Source organism: Salvelinus fontinalis, chromosome 11 (genome assembly GCF_029448725.1).
Source record: "Salvelinus fontinalis isolate EN_2023a chromosome 11, ASM2944872v1, whole genome shotgun sequence".
Lineage (NCBI taxonomy): Eukaryota > Metazoa > Chordata > Actinopteri > Salmoniformes > Salmonidae > Salvelinus > Salvelinus fontinalis.
The window spans coordinates 15,572,732-15,592,509 of NC_074675.1; the positions used below are offsets into that span (position 1 = coordinate 15,572,732).

The window sequence follows — 19,778 nt, forward strand, 5'->3', positions numbered from 1 at the left end:
CACACACACACACACACACACACACACACACACACACACACACACACAGAGAACCTGCTATAACAACAGACACCAGATAGACACACACACACACAGAGAGAGAGAAACAGAGGGACAGAGAGAGAGAGAGAGAGAAGCACCCAAATGGACGAAATATCTTTATCCCTAACAAGAGTAGCCTTTATTTTTCTAGAGGGGTGCGTGGCATAATTAGACCTGCAGTGTGACTCAGAAATATTTGTCTTCCTTTTCATAAGGTGAAACTCTGGCATGTGCGGCTTTCATGTGTGGTGAGGAATCTACGGTGCCCCAGAACACAATGGGGCCTCTGTGAGGAGCCTCTGTTAGCACGCTGCTGAGAGGAAGTCCCTGCCTGGAAGAGAACGGCCTCAGTTCTCCATACACTGGTATCGCTCAGCTACGTTTCCTCCTAACCACAGGTCAGTTTTATCTTCAATTCCTATTGTTCAAGACTTGGACTGGGAAATTAAATCCTGTATCTGTGGTCAGGTCTTGGTGCAGCACAGTCAAGGCCCAATGTAGGCAGAGGTTGAGATTAAATGCAGATCCAGGGTCAACTCACTCAATTCTAATTCCGAATGTTAAACCGATAGGAGGGAAATACAAACTGACCTAGGACCTGCTATTCCTACTTCCACCCAGGCCGGAGCAGTAGACACAGACTGGAAGTACCTTACTAGCTTTCATGTGTCAGTTTAATCGTACGTTTCTGGTTTTCTGGCCTCAATTTTCACTCGACCCCCCAAACCTATCTCTTTCTTTCTCCCCAAGTAACTGGAGCTTTTGCTGAGTGAGAGAAATTGAACTATGCTGGAATGCTGGGAATCGTTTAGAATCGTTGGGAATCGTTGGGAATCGTGCTACACCTGCTACCAGGAATGGTGACATACACTAAGTGTACAAAACATTAGGAACACCTTCCTAATATTGAGTTTCACCCCCTTTTGCCTTCAAAACAGCCTCAATTTGTCAGGGTGTTGAAAGTATTCCACAGGGATGCTGGTCCATGTTGACTCCAATGCTTCCCACAGTTGTGTCAAGTTGGCTGGATGTCCTTTGAGTGGTGGAACATTCTTGATGCACATGTGAAACTGTTGAGCGTAAAAATGACCAGCAGCATTCCAGTTCTTGACACACTCAAACTGGTGCGCCTGGCACCTACTACCATACCCCGTTTAAATGGCACACATATACAATACATGTCTCAATTGTCTCAAGGCTTGAAAATCCTTCTTTAACCTGTCTCCTCCCCTTCATCTACACTGATTGAAGTGGATTTAACAGGTGACAGCAATAAGAGATCATAGTTTTCACCTGGATTTACCTGGTCAGTATATGTCATGGGAAGTGCAGTTGTTCGTAATGTTTTGTACACTCAGTGTATAGCTATGGTCAGGTGGAGTTCTGATTTTACTAACCCCAGCATGATTCTGAGAAGGGATTGGTTTATGATGGTGGTTAATTGATTCATATTTTAATCTGTGACTGTTACCAGCTAAAATATAAAGCTACAGTCAATTAAAAACACCAACCATGAAAAGGAAAGAGAGATTTAGAGAGGGAGAGAAAGTTCTGAAGAAGGCGATATGAAGCGAGAGTGATTAATCACAACTGACATGAGGAATGCTTGCTTCTGGCACACAATAACAATCCCTGTCAATTCTTGCACGTTGTTGCATTACTGACTGTGTTCGCCACTGTTGTGGTATTCCTGCAGGAATAGTATTCTGACTGTACTGTCGATTCCATCGGTCACCAAACATTGGCTATAGCAGAATGGTGGAAATGTGTCCTGAGAGAGACCATAAAGTGACAACACCTTCATGATATCATTACCAGGCCAGCGGCTTGAGACTCTGTGTTTTCTCTGGTCTTCCTCTGGCACTGCTTCCTTGGTGCATATGGGAGTGCATTCTGGGAGATCTTAGCGCTCCAACTATTAAGCAGTAAGTCATAGAGACTACCGCAAATATGCACTCAAAGAATGTGTGGTTTCTAGGTCTCTGTGTGAGTGTGATAGAGTCTCTCTGTCTGTGTGTGTGTTTGCTAGTGTGATTGAGTCTCTCTCTGTCTGTGTGTGTCTGTCTGTGTGTGTGTTTGTGAGTGTGTCTATAGAAGGGAAGATGATTAATGTAACATATTTCTTCTTTCTTTTAATGTTTTTCCAGAAAAATGTTTTATTTATATTATTGACTGTATAAGGAATTCACAACTTAACATATTCTTAACTAAATGTAAGCATTCCAAAATTGCTTTGGCATTTCTGAAATATGTAAGATGACTGCAAAAAGATTGACCCATTAAGTACAAAATGGAATTTATCATTTGAGACAGTGATCAAGAATTCAGTGAATTCAGTGAAAAACAGACAATTAAATAAATTAGCTAAATGTGAAAGAGCACACAGTTGCATGTTTGTGTGGAATAGTATGTGTCTAAAGTTAGCTCAACATATTCATATTCACAGAGAACTTGAAAATAAAAATAATTAGCATTTAATTTGGTTTCAAGTCTGATATCATCAATTCAAGTTATTCTGTCAGAGAGGAGCAGTATAAAGTGTTTAAAAAGTATTATTTTGGTATTCACAAAAGATGATCTTCCATTCAAAGAAAAAGAATGGGGACAATGAGTCATCAGAAGATTCAACATGCCTTAAATACATACGGTTTAAAACAATATTCCTCTTATCTTGTCCCAATCACATTGTCATAGTAAATTATTGTCTTTTTTAGAGTTTTGGAAAAACACAATTTCAAGGTTTTCTACCACTTTCAGACCAATGAGTGCTGTATTGAAGCAGCACACTCAGACATACTGCACTTTTGCATTAAGCACTTGTGACTATAGGACTAACATAAGGCACAACTAGTGGTCAAAAGACAGTAGTGCAGTCCAATCACACTATCTACAGATCGTCAGGTGACCTTCACCCAACAAGGTTGAGGTCAATTCCATTCCCATTCTACCAATTCAGGAGACTCAATTCAACAACTGAAAATGGCCCATTATTTTCTATTGACCAATTCATTGCATTAATTCTTAACCTGTTGGGGATGGGGGCGCTGTTGAGACTATTTATGCTAATTGGGTAATTTTTGAAACGGCTTCCCACAAAATCCTTGATCGTACAATATGCATATTATTATTATTATTGGATAGAAAACAGTCTATAGTTTCTATAGGAGTTGAAATTTTGTCTCTAAGTGGAACAGAGCCCATTCTACAGCAATTTCCCTGACATGGAGTCAGATTTCAGAAATGTTGGCCACTGTTCTGAAGTCAGTTAAAAGGGCACTGTTATTGCTATGACTATACGGACACTTCTTACGTCTTCCCCTGGATGCCTTTACGTGATGACGATTCCAATGGGGTCGATTGCGCGTTCACAGGCCCTATAAATTAAAAAACCCTGTAGCTAGCAAGTCTTTCCTTGGTGCGTAACGCGCGTGCTGGACACCGACCCGCTCCTGTTCCAAGCGTTAGTTTAGCCTGTTATATTTCTCCGGTCATCTTTTCACTCGTTATAGGAGTTAAAAACATCATAAGGTAGTTAATTTAAAGCGTTTTATAGCAATTTATATCCGTTTAGTGCGATTTTGGGACATTTATTTTTGAAACGATGTGAATAGCTGGGCACGCTTTTCAGTTCATCCCGAACGCAGTTGGCATTTCCACATGGCAAGAGGACAGCTTTCCACCAAAAGACGATTACTCCCAAGAAAGGATCCTTTGCCCAAGATACTGATGGAAGAACAGCTCAAGGTAGGACATTTTTATTATGATAAATCGTGTTTCTGTCGAAACATTTTAGTGGCTTAGGACGCCATGTTTTTTGACGTAGCTTCGCTTGGCGCAAACTGTAAGGATAAATAAAAAAATGTAATTCCGCAATTGTATTAAGAATTAAATTGTCTATCAATCCCTGTCCACCCTATATTTTTTAGTCACGTTTATGAGTATTTATGTATAAGAGTAGATCACTGTCTAAGTGGCGCAAGGACATTTTCTGACCAGCTTGTCTACATTTCACATTGTCTAACCATGATTTTGGTGGCTAAATATAAACATTTGCGATCAAACTCTATATGGATTGTGTAATATGATGTTACAGGAGTGTCATCGGAAGAATTCTGAGAAGGTTAGTGAAAAAATTAATATCTTTTGGCGATGTTGACTTTTATCGCTCACTTTGGCTAGAATCAATGCTGGGCTGCTATGTGCTATGTGCTATGCTAATATAACGATTTATTGTGTTTTCGCTGTAAGACACTTAGAAAATCTGAAATATTGTCTGTATTCACAGGATCTGTGTCTTTCGATTCGTGTATGCTGTGTATTTTTACGAAATGTTTGATGATTAGTAAGTAGGTAAACACGTTGCTCTAAGTAGTTTTTCTATTCCATTTGTGACGGTGGGTGCAATTGTAACCTATGCCATCTACCTGAAATATGCACTTTTTTCTAACAAAACCTATCCCATACCATAAATATGTTATCAGACTGTCATCTAATGAGTTTTTTTGTTGGTTAGGGGCTATAAATATCTTAGTTTAGCCGAATTGGTGATGGCTACTGGTGTTGGTGGACAAATAAAAGATGGTGGATTATGCTAATGTGTTTTTAGGTAATAGATGTACATCTTTACATATTGTGTCTTCCCTGTAAAACATTTTAAAAATCGGACATGTTGACTGGATTCACAAGATCTGTGTCTTTCATTAGCTGTATTGGACTTTAATGTGTGAAAGTTAAATATTTAAAAAAAAATGTTTTTTTGAATTTCGCGGCACTGGTTTTTCAGTGGGGGGGGGGGGGGGGTGTGCCGCTAGCGCCACGCTGATCCTAGACAGGTTAAATTGACCGAGTTTGGTTTGACCCCAACCCTGGCGTCTAATATGTGGTTCTCAACATAAGTATGCAAATGAGTAGTCCACAGATCAAAAATCCATATAGTCACTTCCATTCGTTAGTAATCATCTGCCCTTGGATCCGGGAGACTATAGCTAAATGCGATTGGCTGGTGGAAGTGTATTTCTTATATGACGATGGACGTGAGGAGACGGAAGCACACCATAAGGTCTCTGGGTATCGGTGGCTTGATCTCATTGCCATCGAGACGGAGGTAGCGGAGTTTAGGAGCGGTCTCAGTGACATAGCCCTCCAGAGCATCAGCCGACACAGGGCAGATATCAGATCCATTCACACCTGCAATTACAAATACACCATCTTAGCAAAACAGTCCTACAACTCATCAAAGACATTTTCCACGGATTATAATAATACAATTATCTGGATTTTAAACCAATCATCAGTTCACCATCCAGTCAGTCAGTTTATGTATCAATGAAACTAGAACCGTGTCAAAAACGTACTCTTAATCTGGTTGTGGTCCAGGTGGAGGTGTTCCAGGCCTGATGGGATCATAGGAACCTGAGTTAGCTGGTTATGGGACAACTGCAGGTCCAGGATGCTGGACATGTTGAACACGTTCTTGGGCAGTCCGCCGTTTCCCAGCTTGTTGCGGTTGAGCCTGAGGAAGGCCACCTTGGGTAGACCCTTGAAGTAGTCAGCGGGGATCTTCTCAATGGCGTTGTTGTCCAGGAAGAGCTGGGTGATGGTGATGGGGAGGCCCAGGGGCATGGTGGTAAGCTGGTTCTTGGCCAGGTTGATCTGGACCAGGTTGCTCAGGCCCTTGAGGCTCACCTCGGTCACTGCGTCATCCTGGAGCTTGTTCCCCTGCAGTTCCAGCAGTGTCAGCCGATCCAGACCTGAGAACACCCCGGCGGGGATCTTGGAGATGCGGTTGCGGGTGAGGCGCAGCTGCTCCAGGCTGGAGGGCAGGTTGGCCGGGACGGAGCTCAGCAGGTTGTCATCCATGTAGAGGTGGACCAGGCGGAGCATGGCGGCCAGGGCACCCTCCTCCATGCCCTCGCTGGTGATGCGGTTGCGGTTGAGGTTGATCCAGCGCAGCTGCGTGGCGTTGCGGAGAGCATCTGTTGACAGTACGTCGATGAGGTTGTTCTGCAGGTACAGATACCAGGTGTGTGGGGGGATGGTGGGGATGCGCTTCAGAGCCTTGTTGTCGCAGTAGACGGCGTTGGGGAAGCTGGGCGGACAGCGGCACTCTTTGGGACAGGCCTGTAACTGGGCCATATAGTCTTCGTAGGACATGTCCGGGCTCTGGGCCAGAGCGGGACCGACCAGAAGCAGGACGGAGGAAAGGGCCAGGAGAAGCGCCATCTTAACACTCAGCCTGGGGTAGAGGAGAGAGAAAACACATGAGATGAGACTGACTCTTCTGCAAAACACAGACACAGATACAGGCACAGACACAAACCCTGAAGACAAGATCAAGAACATGGTTGAACAAACACACCGACCCAAATACGCAGATGATGATCTCTGCATGTTCCAAGATAACTCAACATGGATTGGCTTGAGGACTAGGTGTTAGCACTTCATTGTGACCTATCCTGTTTTTTTTATAGGCGAGTCTCGTTTCCTCTCACCTTATTTTAGATTAAGTGCTTTCAAGTACAGATAAGCTTATTTGGACATGGTGCATTAAGTGTGCAAGTGTTCATCAAGCTGCCTTAAGTTCATTCACATGTAAACAACAACGACTCCAGGTGTCTCATTAATTTAGTCCCTTATTGAAAAAACTGCCAGGCCTTCCATCAATGGCTAGCCCAAACTAGCCGTAGCTAGCTTCAAATCTCCTGCATTGACGCAAGGTCATTAGCATTCGAGTTTACATGAAGTTAATGAGCGTTGGCACATCATGTGGTCAGGCCAGCTGTCCACTGGGTCCATGGGAGATTATAAGCTTTCTTAAGGACAGGACGCACTGCCAGGTCAACTAATGGCCTTACACGAATACTTCTGATTGGATGCTAATCTGTCAAATCGGCACATGCAGGAGGCAGTTGAGGTTGGCCTGAGGTTGGGTGCTCCTTTAGGAGTAAAACAGAGCAAACCAAATCCACCTCACTCTGTTGTGGATGAAGCACAATCTGTTACACCTGACATTGGTAATGAATTAAAATAACCACCAACACACCTAGGCGTGGAATGCCGTATAAGCATTTATACACACAGTACACAGATGCGTATAAAAGCAGTTACATTCTCCACGCAACCATGACAGAGAAAGTGGAATTAACCTACATAGTAGAGGAAAAACATGGAGAAAAGAGGAACTGGGGATGATAGTGAGACAGGAAGCCAAAGTGACAAAGAGATTGACAGAGGCAGACAATAACTCAGAGGCATCTAAACTCTGCAATAGCACATCCACCCATCCTGTCCCAGAATGCTTGATTCCTCTCAACTGTCATCTGGTGCTGGTATAAATTATTGGTGTGTGCTCCACACGTTGGTTTGGAACTCATTTTCAACAAGCCTGGTTATGCCATGGATGGGCCCACTTCAAAGACGTGGCCCGCTCACCTGGTTCTGGGGCCCCTGGCACCTCGTATCTCACTGCACGGGGCCAAAGATCTATGGAACACCATGTGTCCATGCCTCTAACCTTAGAGACCAACTGTTGGGTTAAACTTTCCACCTGACCATAATTATAGCTGCTAGTATTTAGTTTGGCCAAGTTCAGGAAAAGTTCCTTTTACTTATCACATTTGTCAAATGGGAAATTCCTGTTAAGCAAACTGCCGTAAAGACCAAAACTGGAATCCCTCCAGAGCCTCACTCGTTCACAGCCTCAAAGCCATTCACAAGCTCTGGCTTTTCAGTGCAAGATTACCTACAGTATAGTACAAATGAACGCAGAAAATCGCCAAATAAAGGTCCAGCCACTCAATGTGCCTCAACTGTCACCTCCCAAAACTGAACTCACATTGTCTTTATGACCATTAGTTTGCAAGCAAAGTCCCATCTATACCTAATTTTCCTCAAACTGGAAACCCAATTTAATCGTCCCCTAGAACCACACGTACCTTTGAGTTCAAGTGATTTTCCAAAGTCTGTCTTTGCGCCCTGTTTCTGCCTTGCTCAAGAAATGTGGTAGCAACTGCAGTCCCAAACTCAGAGAAACACCGCTCACCTCCCCTGTATTTGTACCATCGGTGTCTTCATTCAATTGGTGGGAACCCTTCGTTGACAGTCACACTGTAGTTCCTCTCGGCCAATCAGAGGCCTGTAATCAGAGGTCATAATCCATGCGGTGACATTTTCCTTGTTAAGCCTGCAGCGGTGTGGTAGCTGAGGCCTTGAGACTTGGCCCACTTCAAAATCAGGCTAATACGGGCCTATACTCACTATGACACCACCCTAACCCTTCTGTCCACTCCCCGTTCTCCCACAGTTGGCACTTGGCACCATCTCTCTGTTTATGTCCTTCAGGTAAATGTCCTGCTGAGATCTCTAATGTTCTTAGCGCTAATCAGGCAGCGATGTCTGAATGGAACAACTCAACTCTGTTTGAAAGAAACAAATCTACGTCTCCTCATTTTTCTGTGCAGAATGGTGCAATAGCAATCCATGTGTTCCTCATAATAGTGACTTGGCCATAAAAACCCAGGAGAAATATGGTCACAGTGTCTCCTTGTGTTGGCATGATAAGGGATATGCTGATGGCCCTCTTTTGGGCCAACTCACGGCAATAGAATTATCCTACTCACAACGTATGGCTTTGACAATGTCTTTCAGTCCTTGGTGTTCTTTTGGTGTTCTTGGTGTTCTCTGAATTGGAATTCAGAGAACTGCAAACAAATTATACACTGTGGGAACAAATTGGCTTTTGCTAATGATTCGGATTTGTTTAAATCCTTTCTGATGCGGACCCACCCAACAATCTTCTAGCACAATCGGACACAATCAGACTCTGACCTTAAAAGACATCAAACCCAGTACAATTAAGTACACATCGGTCTGTCCAGACATGAGACTTAATGGGGTGGGGTTAGAGTGAAAATAAGGGGATTTAAAAGGTGTAGACTGGGCTGGCAAAGTGTTCTCAAGTTAGCATTGGGGTTGGGCTAGCTAGTTAAGTTGGGGTGGGTAGGTCATTTTGTTTTGCTCATTCTCATTTCCTTTGAAGCTGCCATAGGCCCACCTAATACCTTGGGATAATCCCATCTGATTGGCTTGTCCAGGTTGGAGCTAGCCTTGACCCAAGATGTGCCACGAGAGACCAATAGGGATTGTCTCGTGTCTGGCAAGCTGCTAGCGCACAATACAGTCACTCCTCAACACAATGCGAGAGGTAGAAACACTCTAACCCATAAGAGAATTTAGCTACCTTAAATCCCGAACACATTTAAACTGACAACACTTCAAAGGTCAAAGCGTTAAATGCAAGGTAAACCAATGAACAGTGACTGTGCGTCAATCACGGTGCCTATCTCCTCACAGGTTATTTGACCTTAATGGGAACAGACACCATGTTGCTCTCACTCAAAAATAGAAAACTCCTAAAAAGACTTAGCTGTTTTCAAAACCTGGAAGTTGCAAATCAGTGATGCATATTGTTTACGTCGTGTCCACTTATAACGAAAATATGTGAGTTTCTGGTTTGGCATATACAGCCTCTCATCTGACATGCTCTCAGACAACGGTCTACAGTTTGTTTGACCTCCATCACAAAACACCTTGCTGTTGAAAAGACACCCTTGGCATGCGCCCACCACTCTATAGTGTTAGCAGTCTAGCAGAGCTGGAATATCATTTAAGATGGAGAAAGGTGTGGTCATTGCCAGAGTCAAGTGCTCCACACCTACACATCATCCCCAGCTTCGAATTGGCTCATTCATCCCACCTCCTCTCCCCTGTAACAATTCCCCAGGTCGTTGCTGTACATGAGAATGTGTTCTCAGTCAACTTACATTATAAAATAAGGGTTACAAATCTGTTTCTCTTTAGAAGCACTTACACATCAGCAGTAACTATATTATACAACTGGTCATGAGAAATGTGCATGAAATCGACACACAATAACAATTAATGAAGTGTTCTGCACTGCAAACCAACTACAGTAACTTGGCAATGCTTCAGTCATGTTTTTACCTTGTCTTGATGGAAATCAGATGTCTCTAATCAAATGAAAGATTAGACTGCAGATATGCACCACAAGGGAATCCACCAATTAGGATTTCCATTAGTATAACTACATTACTATTGATTTAATAGGCAAAGCGGCAACCAAGTTTTCATAATCTCACTGTATTAACTTGTGACTCAGGGCTTCTCACTGTGTTGCAGAATGGAACAAAACAGGATGGAAAACAAATGTTGGCCACTTTCCTGTTTGACAATCTGAAAGGAAGCATATGGGAAGGAGTATGTTAATGTGAGGTTTCCAGTCAAAGCCAGCTATGTTAATTAGTTAAAGGACTGTGTTTGAACGGGCTTCAGTTGGGTTCAGTTCTACTTGATGACTGCGCTGAAATGAAATGGACTTCTCTCCAGCATTGATCAGAGGACATTCAGCTCAGTTACAGCTGTGTTAAACAAGCCCTGTGTCTACATAAGACTACACGGCTCTGGAAAGCAGAACTATGTCTGGCATTGGAATATCAAACATGATGTCGTTTTGAGCTCTGCAGATTTTCCAATAGTATCTATGGATATTTACAAGAGACTGATTATGGAATAAACTCTTCCACTTGAAAAGAGCAGAGGCCCGCACACTGAATATGCTCTCAATTTACCACCTGCTTTTGACCTGACAAAGTTCAGTGCTGGATTGAACCGTTGCCAGTAAAAGGTGGTAAATTGGGAGCATATTCATTATGCAGGCCTCTGTTCTTTTCAAGTTGAATTCTTCAGCCCAGCACCTACGTTTTTAAGGATGTGTGTATGACCACAAACATTTCTATAAACTCTTCCACTGCTTTCATAATCAATCTGTTACTGCATTATTTCTTTCCACTAACAAACTTCAAAACATACTTTTCAAGGGAGACATTTAACTAAGAAACAATCTGTGAGTACACTTGTGCCAAAAACCTGTTCTAATTCTAATTGAATGGCACACCACCTGCAAGACTGCAGCAAACTGCACAAAATACAGCTAGATCTCTTGAACGCATTGTTCGTTTTTGGAACAGAAACTGGCACGCAGCCCAAGATCAAAGGTAAAGACCAAAATACTTCTCATATCAGTCTCTCCAGATGTAAATAATGCCCCCCAAAAGAAAAGAACTGAAAAGGATGACCCATCCACACCCCTTTTAGCCTTTCACCCCTCTTCAGGAAAAACAATACCTGCTTCTCCAAACGGTGTTTGTTGGTAGTGTATGGCCAGGTGATGCTTGGCTCAGGGGTAGTAGTGGTCGTCTGGTCCTCCAGTACTCTTCTCTGGTGCTGGTCCACAGTGCTCTAACAGTCTAAGTTGCTCCCTGCGACCAAGGAGGAGAGAGAGAGAAAGCCCTATTAGATTCTGTATTGTTTTTAATATTATTTCTTCAAGGCTGTACATTTGACATCCACTGGTGGAGCAGAGAGAGGGTGTGTGTGAGGGTGAGGGTGGGGGGGTAAGAGTGGGGGTAGGGGTGAGGGTGGGGGTGTGTGTGGGTGAGGGTGGGGGTAGGGGTAGGGGTGAGGGTGTGTGTGAGGGTGGGGTTTATGGGTGAGGATGTGGGTGAGGGTGGGTGTGTGTGTGTGTGCGGGTAATGGTGGGGGTATGGGTTTGTGGGGATTGTCTTTTCGGGAGTGTTCATTGGCTACTTGTCACCAGCCCAGCATACAGCAGGTTTTTAAAGGACCAAAGAGTTTGGTCTGCTTTGTGTTTTAATTTTTGTCATGGAAAAAAATATGGTGATACTGGTATTGTCCCGGCCCTAGCTGGAACGTCGGCCTGTACCACATCAACATCGCCATAGCAATGCACATGACCTCTTCATAGGTTATGTTTATCATAGTGTCAGTCCAGGACTGAGTGAAGCTTAGGGAATCGTTCAGGCACCTTGATAACCAAGAATGTAATGCTACTGAGTACTGACACTCACAGGCACTTAGTGACACAAACAGAGCAACATGCATGCACACACACAAAGAACATTGACAGGGTTAACACTGTAACAACTCTACCTCTCTCTCTATACTCCCCCTTCATCCCTTCAGACTCTCTCTCTCTCTCTTTCTCTCTCTCTCTCTCTCTCTCTCTCTCTCTCTCTCTCTCTCTCTCTCTCTCTCTCTCTCTCTCTCTCTCTCTGTGATAAACAGGGCAGGCGCAGGGACATCTGGACCCAACATCTGGATCCGGCTGTCTGTGGAGAGAGAGAGATGGAGAATGAAACGGGGAGATGGAGAATTGAGGGGGCGAGAGAATAGAGGGATATTGGAAAGAGAGTAGGGAGAAAACTTGCCCCCAAAGTTTTCTGAGCAAAAATGATTGTCATTGTTGGATATAAGAATATAAAAACACCAGGAAATCAGGTATTTTAATTTAGGAAATCTCTTCCCAAGTATTCTCATGCATAGTACAGAGACACACGGATTGTATACAAATGTAAGCAAGATTTAAAATGATTTTGTTTTAGTCAAATATTATATCTGTTTGGGTTTCTTGCAATAAATTTGCAGTCTACAAATGATTTGTAATTATATTCCAGCCCCTCGACCATCCGCTCAAGAAAAAATCGTCCCATGGCTGAATCTAGTTGATGATCCCAGGAATTGACTATTCAGACAGAGAAAATAGAGAAAGGAGGGTGGGAGAGAGGGGAGACAAAAACATTTACCAGAGGAGGAAAGAAAGAGCAGAGTGAGAACAGCTGGAGAAGGTGCCTAGGATGGGCCTTTGAGCCGAACGTCCTGACCAGGCAGCTGATTAAACTTTCATGAAACATTTCCAAATGCAGGGAAGAGGAAGTGCGGGCCATGACTTTATGAAGGGCTTTATTGTCTAGACACGGCAGCAAGAGCTCCAAGCTATTCTCCAACGGAGGAATGGCGAGGAGGAAATTATATTGGATTTGGGATCAGTAAGAATGGTTGTGCAAAAACACAATAAGACGTGAGCAATATTGTAAAGACTAATACGATGCGTGTCATCTAGATAATTTAGGGGTTTTATAAATCCTGCAGCCCATGCTTCAATTGGTTCAAATTTCTGTAGGACGTCATTTGAGGTAGGTCTCTTGTTTAGGTCAAAGAATATCCAGGAATATTCTAGAGTGACTAGACATATAGAAGCACCGGCAGAGTAGCACTTAGCCTACAGTGAAAGAAAACCACTGTGCCAAATATAATATAGCCCTCTCAACGATATTATTTGTGCAAGAGGAGCAATTGCAAGGTGTGATTGACTATAACAGCAGGATCTTATTACGAGTAACAGGCTGGAAAAATGGAGCGTCTGGCAACCCGTTCAGTGATACTCGCTAAAGACGTTTAGCTAACTAGCTGACCTGGAGCCTGTAGAAAGTGTCTGCTCTAATTAGGCATGCACGAGTTAGCCGACACCACTGATCCCAGCACAGATCCCATCCCAAATACGACTTTACATAGGCAGCATGCTAACAGTTCACTCCTACTACACATTAAAACAGAAATGTCTTCCATATAAAACCACACAGAAAACCAACAGATGCATATTTCCACGTGAGGGAGTAAATGTTTAAAAGTATCCCTCCCGCAACACCGGCACTTTCGGGATTTCTCAGCCTCGGCGTTTGAACTGGAAGAATTGCTTCACCAAATGAGTCCAACGTTCCTCACTCTGGACGGTATATTTTTCTGTGGACTGTCTGCGCCAGGAATTTGCCATGTCTGGTCTTTGAAAAAGATGAGGAGTGTATGGGATTACAGTTTAGTACAATGCGAGAAACGCATTAGTCCACTGGTTCTGCTCATCCATCAGCTCTTTCCTGAAATCCCCTCTCCCTATCCCAAATGGACTCCCCCAGTGCCGCCCACCCTGGACACTTCAGAGAGGTTGTCAACATCTGCAAAACCATCTGTAAAAACAACCAGTGCCCACGTGTACACCTGTTGAAACACGTAGGCACTGGCTTATGTGTTTATGTCATTCTGATGGAAAATCACCACTGGGCCATACTTTAGTTATGATCCTGTGTTGGAGGTGGTGCACACTGCACAAATGACTCTGAGTGTACTGGCACAAAATGGCCGCCAAACATCACCCAAGTGGTTGCTTGACCTTTACTTACTGTTGATTAAGTTACAGGCACTCTTCTGTCAAATCACCATGTAAGGAACACCAAAAACCTGTTAACCACACATCATTACATCAAAACTAACCGTGCGGATAGTTACAGCTACCTCAACTGAGCATTTCAGCTCTGGTTTCCAGTCAAACCCTGCAATCCCTGCAGCCCTCCAGGACCATAGGATCTACATACCTACATGCCTGCACTGGCACTACATCCACCCACCCACCCCCCTCCCACCCATCCACCAAACCCACCCACCCATCCAAGGAGAATATGGAACAGATCAGAATGTTCAACTTGATATTCATGTGCAGAGACACAGCATGACACTGGGAGGAAACCCATTTCCTGCAGGAAGAGAGTTGCCAAGCATCGTGGTGCAGGCCCAAACACAACACATTAACCCCTAAAACACAAACCACTCAGGAAAGCTTAAAGTAAGAAGCAACATAAATGTGTCAGCGTGGGGCCTGGGGGGTAAGAGACTAGATAGATCCCATTCTTCTTGTGTCACGTGTTTTGTGAACGTTGTCATACTGCAGACACATTTACTGTCTGTTTCAACAGGAAACAGTATATGGTAAATGTAGTCATTTAAAAGAATATTCTGCTGAATTCACGACTGAGTATTATAGGTTTAAAACAAACATTTACCACACATGAGTATTGGAAATGTAGTTTATTCAAATGTATTTTATGTCCTCACAGTAAATTCACCAGCGATTACTGAGTCAAAAGCCATAATGAAAATAAATCTGGATATACTTTGCCCAAATAGCACATGACATTCCACCAACGTTGCCACAACAGAGCAAGATAAAGTTAGCGTCACAACAAATTGTTGTTATTCTGATTAAGCTATGCGGGCAAAAGCACACATCAAACATGGCAAACAAGGTAACCATGAATAGACAAAAAGTTAAAATGCTAGCTTTTATTATCATACAGAGTTACCATGAGATGCATGCAAGCAATGCAAATGTTCTATAAATGTCGGCATAACAATGGTGATCTGCAATGAATGGGCGATTGACTCTTATTTAACTGCATAATAACTCATTAAAACAGTAAATTACTTCAGCAGAGCTATTCAGTGTCAAGCCTTTTAATCTTGTCGATAAGGATTATTAATAACTTTCCCCCCAACATTCATACAGAAAGATGGGTAATATGCCACAGCTTTTGGCATGACATATGAGTTTTAATTTGGTTCCAAAAGAGTTCCACTGTTCAATATTTCCCCAGTAGACATTACACCAGAGTACACAACACAGCTCTCTTAGATACTTTTATTCCTTACCTGCAGATCTTTTGCACAGCAATATGATTCTGGGAGTGTACTGACTAAATACAAGAAACCTTTCAAAAACATCATGACAAACATACAATAGAGGAATGGGCAATGCATTTATTTGCAAGTGAGATTTATTCCCATATTCCTCAATGTACTTGTCTGAAAACAAGTACTACTTTTGGAATGTTTGAAGTGTGTGAGCTGCTTTTTCATTAAAAGCACTTCATTCAGGAATCACTATGTTCCTATATTGTCTCTTTTGCACAAGAAAAGGCACCTATTGTTTGAAACAAGTACAGTTCAAGTGCTTTTTACGAGGCACCATTACATTATATTGTGGCCGATTGTTTGATTTGCAGCAAATTTGGATAAAACTATTGGTACAGGGCCAGCCATTTGCTACAGACAAAATACCCTATGGTTGTCATGAGAATACCATGATGCACTGCAAAATAAAAGTTCTCTCCGGGGTTTCTAACCTTTGTTGGTTTGTTATTTCATAGTCTGTGTTTACAGAAAGGACTACCGATGAGTTGACAGAGGTGACCTCGATTTCGCCAGTAGGGAGAAGGATACATATTTAGGGTTGTTGCAAACACTGTCGCTTCGGGTTCATTATCCACACTAGCATTCCACTTAGAATAAAGAAACATATTGGGCATATACTCTGAGTAGTATGCTATTGTAGATATTGGAATATAACCACATTGTGCCTCTTGGGGTTTGAAGGATTAGTTTAGGGTGGGTCGTGGTGCCGGGGGAGGGTCACAGAGGGAGACTTGCGGATGAGGGGAGGGTCCTTAGTCGAAGATGATGTCGGAGGCCTGGCGCAGGCAGTTGGAGGAGTCATGGGGTAGGTCGGCATGTGTGATGTTGTTCCCATCCAGACGCAGGTGCTTCAGTCTGGAGTAGTTCAGAGGGCCAGAGAACTTGCAAATATTCTCCAGGTTGAACTCTGGAAGGGAGGGAAGGGGTTTGGTGAACTGACTCATACATGATTCAACATTTCCTACTGTATGTACACATCCTACACCGATTGCCTGACACTTGCTGGAGGCAGTAAAGACTTGAGGATGGATATGACTGATTTAGATTTATTTGTAATTGCAATGTCGAAATAGAGAAAGAGAACGGAAACAGAATGTTGAAAGAGAGAAAAGACAATAGAGAAAAAGAGAGAAGAGAAAGAGAATGAAAAAAAAGAGGAAATACAAAGAAAATCACTCACTGTTGATTTCGTTGACCTGCAGATAGAGATGCTCCAGCTGTTCGTTGATCTCAGGGATGGACTGCAGCTTGTTGTAGGACAGATCCAGCTCGATCAGGCTCGTCACATTGAACACGCCCGCCGGAATCCCTGCATCCGTCATCTGATTGTAGGCCAACCTCAGGTACGCCAGCTTGGGCAGCTCTTTGAGGTCCCCGGCTGCGATGCTGCTGATGTCATTGTGATCGCCATAGAAGGTCTCCAGCGAACTGGGCATGCCTGAGGGAAGCTTCTTCAGCTTGTTGTTGGTCAAGTCTATGGCCACCAGCTTGTTGAGGCCCTTGAAGACCCCGTTAAGAGCTTTAGATGTCAGCTCGTTGTTCTCGAGGTGGACCGAGGTCAGGTTCTGCATGCCGGCCAGACTCCCTGCGGGGAACTTGGACAGCTGGTTGTTCATCATCTTCAGCTCGTCCAATGACTTGGAGGGAGGGATCACAGCTTCCGTCAGTTTGTTGAAGCTAAACAAGATCTTATGAAGTCCGGTCAGCTTGTCGATGGTTCCCTTGGCGACCTTGTCATTGGTGATCTGGTTATGGTCCAAGACCAGCCAACGGAGTTCAGCCGTGACGTTGTCGAAGACCCCAGCCTTGATCTCCTCGATCAGGTTGTTCTGCAGGTACAGGTACTTGATGCCTGAGGGCACAATGGGCACAAACTTAAGGTTGCGGGAGTCACAGTACATGGCAGTGGGGAAGTTGATGGGGCACTCGCATTCCTGGGCACAGTTGGCGCTGGACGGGCCGTACTGGGAAGCCGGCGGGTAGTCGTAGTCATCGTACTGACCCACGGTCAGGCTGACCAGCACGGCAAAGATGGGGACACGGAGGGGAAACATAACTGTACTGGGGAGAGGAAAACAGACAGAGGGAGAAAGGGAGACAAAGAAAAAAACATAAAGTGAAACGGGGAGAAAGTTAGCAAAAGTTTGTCTACCACATCTTGAACATTTCATACATAGTCTTACCTACTATTATCCTGAGTGGTACTTTGATTTTAAAATCTACAGAGAACAAACTCTATTTGAACAGTTAAATACATGATATTTCGATTGGATGATAGACGACATAAACTGGTTAAGAATAGACTTGTTTCAGATTCCAAGTTAGAAATATTCATCTCAGGCTACTAGGGTTCCCTGAGAGAGAAAAAACATTTATGGAAAAAGCTCAATTGACCAAAACTATTCATGAATCACCCTAATGCAGCAATCTGGTAATACCAGTGAACTGCAAATCTCTTTAAAAAAAGAGGCAGATCCCTACTGTAAATATTTAGAACTATCTATGAACCAACAATGCAGGTTTTTCAGTGAACAAACACTTTATAATGTCAACAAATAAAGGCAATAAATATCATCATAACATATTGACACTTTTAAGATGATTTAACTCAATGTGTTGATTTAAAGTATGACATGTAATCACATGATAATACCGTACTGCAAATGCAAACACATTAATGCCTTTGACTAACAAGACGTTGACTAACAATACTGTGCATCAATACAGTGTATTCATTTTATAAACACATTGTCCAACGCAACATGAAAAGCATCAGATAATTTCGAAGTACAAAAATCTCTCCACTCCTTTCCCTTGTCAAGTGACAACTAGTTAACCCTGTACCACACACAATCCTCCCCCAGAGTTTAGCTGGGACTGGGATAGCTATTAATCCCAACATGGAAAGACCAAATACTAGGGACAACCGAGCAGGAACCCTTCAGGAAATGACAAGAGTCCATTCCTCTTACCTTTCTCTCCTCTCTCTCTCTCTCTCCCTCTGCGTGTGGGATGGAAGGTCAGCAGGTAAGAAGACTGTGGTTGCTCAAAAGCCAGATGTCTCTGGAGAGAGGGAGGAGAACGAGGGAGAAAGGGAGAGGGAGGGGGAGATAAAGAGAGTGAGAGAAAGAGAGAGCGAGGGAAAGGGGTGGGAAAGCTTCTGCTTCTTCAGATGACTGTGGTCCCAGATTGACAGAAGGCAGCTGCCCAAACTGAAGTCACACTGTAGTATACAAAGACGATGGCATCTACATGAGTTTTTAAGGCATGGAATCTGAGAATTATGGTCTCTGCCTAACCAGTCACCGGTGCACCAGTACAGTCTGGGATACGAGGTTCGCCTCGTGCATGAATGAAGATGCGAAGCCTCACAAAGGACACATGGCATCATATATATCTGTCATTTTTCCTCCCTCTCCACCAAACAACCACCTCCCTTTCTTCCTTTCCCCTACTAACAAAAAAGCGAAGTGGATACAAGTTAAAACAAAAGGTTCCTGGAATGGTAAAGAAAGTGTGTGGAAAAAATCTGTCTGCAGCCAGAGCCAGCTGCCAATTATTATGCTGCAGCATGAAACCTTCAATAGGGTCTCGGAAAAAGTGACGAGGTCTTAGTGGACCAGAAAAGGATTATAAAACAGTGTATGCTGAATCCCAAATTGACCCCTAGCCCCTAACCTAACGAAGACTCCTGAGTCCCCACATCCGTTTTTTCAGGGGAAACGGAAGTTAGGTTGAAAATACCGTATTCCTGAAAACCGTAAACATCCGCTTTCTTCCGAGCCCGTGGAGAGTGCCTAGCCCCTAATCCCTAACCTAATCTGCCTCTTCATGGTAAACACATGGTACCATGATAGAGGAAAGTAAGGTGAGGCAGACGTGAGTCCAATGAATTCCATGTGTCTCCAGCAGTGGAGGATGGTGGGATGAGATATGGGAGGACGGGCTCATTGAACCCGTATCAAACACATCAAATATATGGAAACCACATGTTTGACTCTGTTCAATTCATTCCATTCCAGCCATTACAATGAGCCAGTCCTCCTATAACTCCTCCCGCCAACCTCCTCTGGTCCCCACTGTAAATCACTCAAGTGCCATCAGACCCCCTCCTTCTTCTCCTCCCTCCATTTATCTTCACACACTTCACACATCTCCTTCCATATCGAACTATCCATCTGCAGACTGCACTGCATCTACAGTACACGTTTCAAGACAATGAAGATGAATAGTTCATGAAGATTTTGTTGAAATTGCTGAAGAAGACTGACACTGTAATG

The 19,778-nt window shown here is 43.5% G+C and overlaps 2 protein-coding genes across 2 annotated transcripts; both read right to left on the bottom strand.

The window, feature by feature from the left end:
* Nucleotides 1–4,832: 4,832 nt before the first annotated feature.
* On the bottom strand, nucleotides 4,833–6,269 carry LOC129864800 (keratocan-like). Its single transcript, XM_055937088.1, has 2 exons — nucleotides 5,397–6,269; nucleotides 4,833–5,229 (listed from the first exon to the last, which is right to left on the bottom strand). The coding sequence occupies exons 1-2, from the start codon at nucleotides 6,262–6,264 to the stop codon at nucleotides 5,060–5,062; spliced, it is 1,038 nt and encodes a 345-aa protein (XP_055793063.1). The 5' UTR covers nucleotides 6,265–6,269; the 3' UTR covers nucleotides 4,833–5,059.
* Nucleotides 6,270–14,820: 8,551 nt separating this feature from the next.
* On the bottom strand, nucleotides 14,821–18,872 carry LOC129865147 (lumican-like). Its single transcript, XM_055937656.1, has 3 exons — nucleotides 18,471–18,872; nucleotides 16,679–17,559; nucleotides 14,821–16,405 (listed from the first exon to the last, which is right to left on the bottom strand). The coding sequence occupies exons 2-3, from the start codon at nucleotides 17,550–17,552 to the stop codon at nucleotides 16,251–16,253; spliced, it is 1,029 nt and encodes a 342-aa protein (XP_055793631.1). The 5' UTR covers nucleotides 17,553–17,559; nucleotides 18,471–18,872; the 3' UTR covers nucleotides 14,821–16,250.
* Nucleotides 18,873–19,778: the final 906 nt, after the last annotated feature.

Coding starts and splice junctions, on each gene's coding strand:
- LOC129864800 (XM_055937088.1), bottom strand. CDS start 6,264: ATGGCGCTTCTCCTGGCCCTTTCCTCCGTCCTGCTTCTGGTCGGTCCC. Junction 5,230..5,396: donor GGACCACAACCAGATTAAGA/GTACGTTTTTGA, acceptor TTGTAATTGCAG/GTGTGAATGGATCTGATATC.
- LOC129865147 (XM_055937656.1), bottom strand. CDS start 17,552: ATGTTTCCCCTCCGTGTCCCCATCTTTGCCGTGCTGGTCAGCCTGACC. Junction 16,406..16,678: donor GCAGGTCAACGAAATCAACA/GTGAGTGATTTT, acceptor CCTCCCTTCCAG/AGTTCAACCTGGAGAATATT.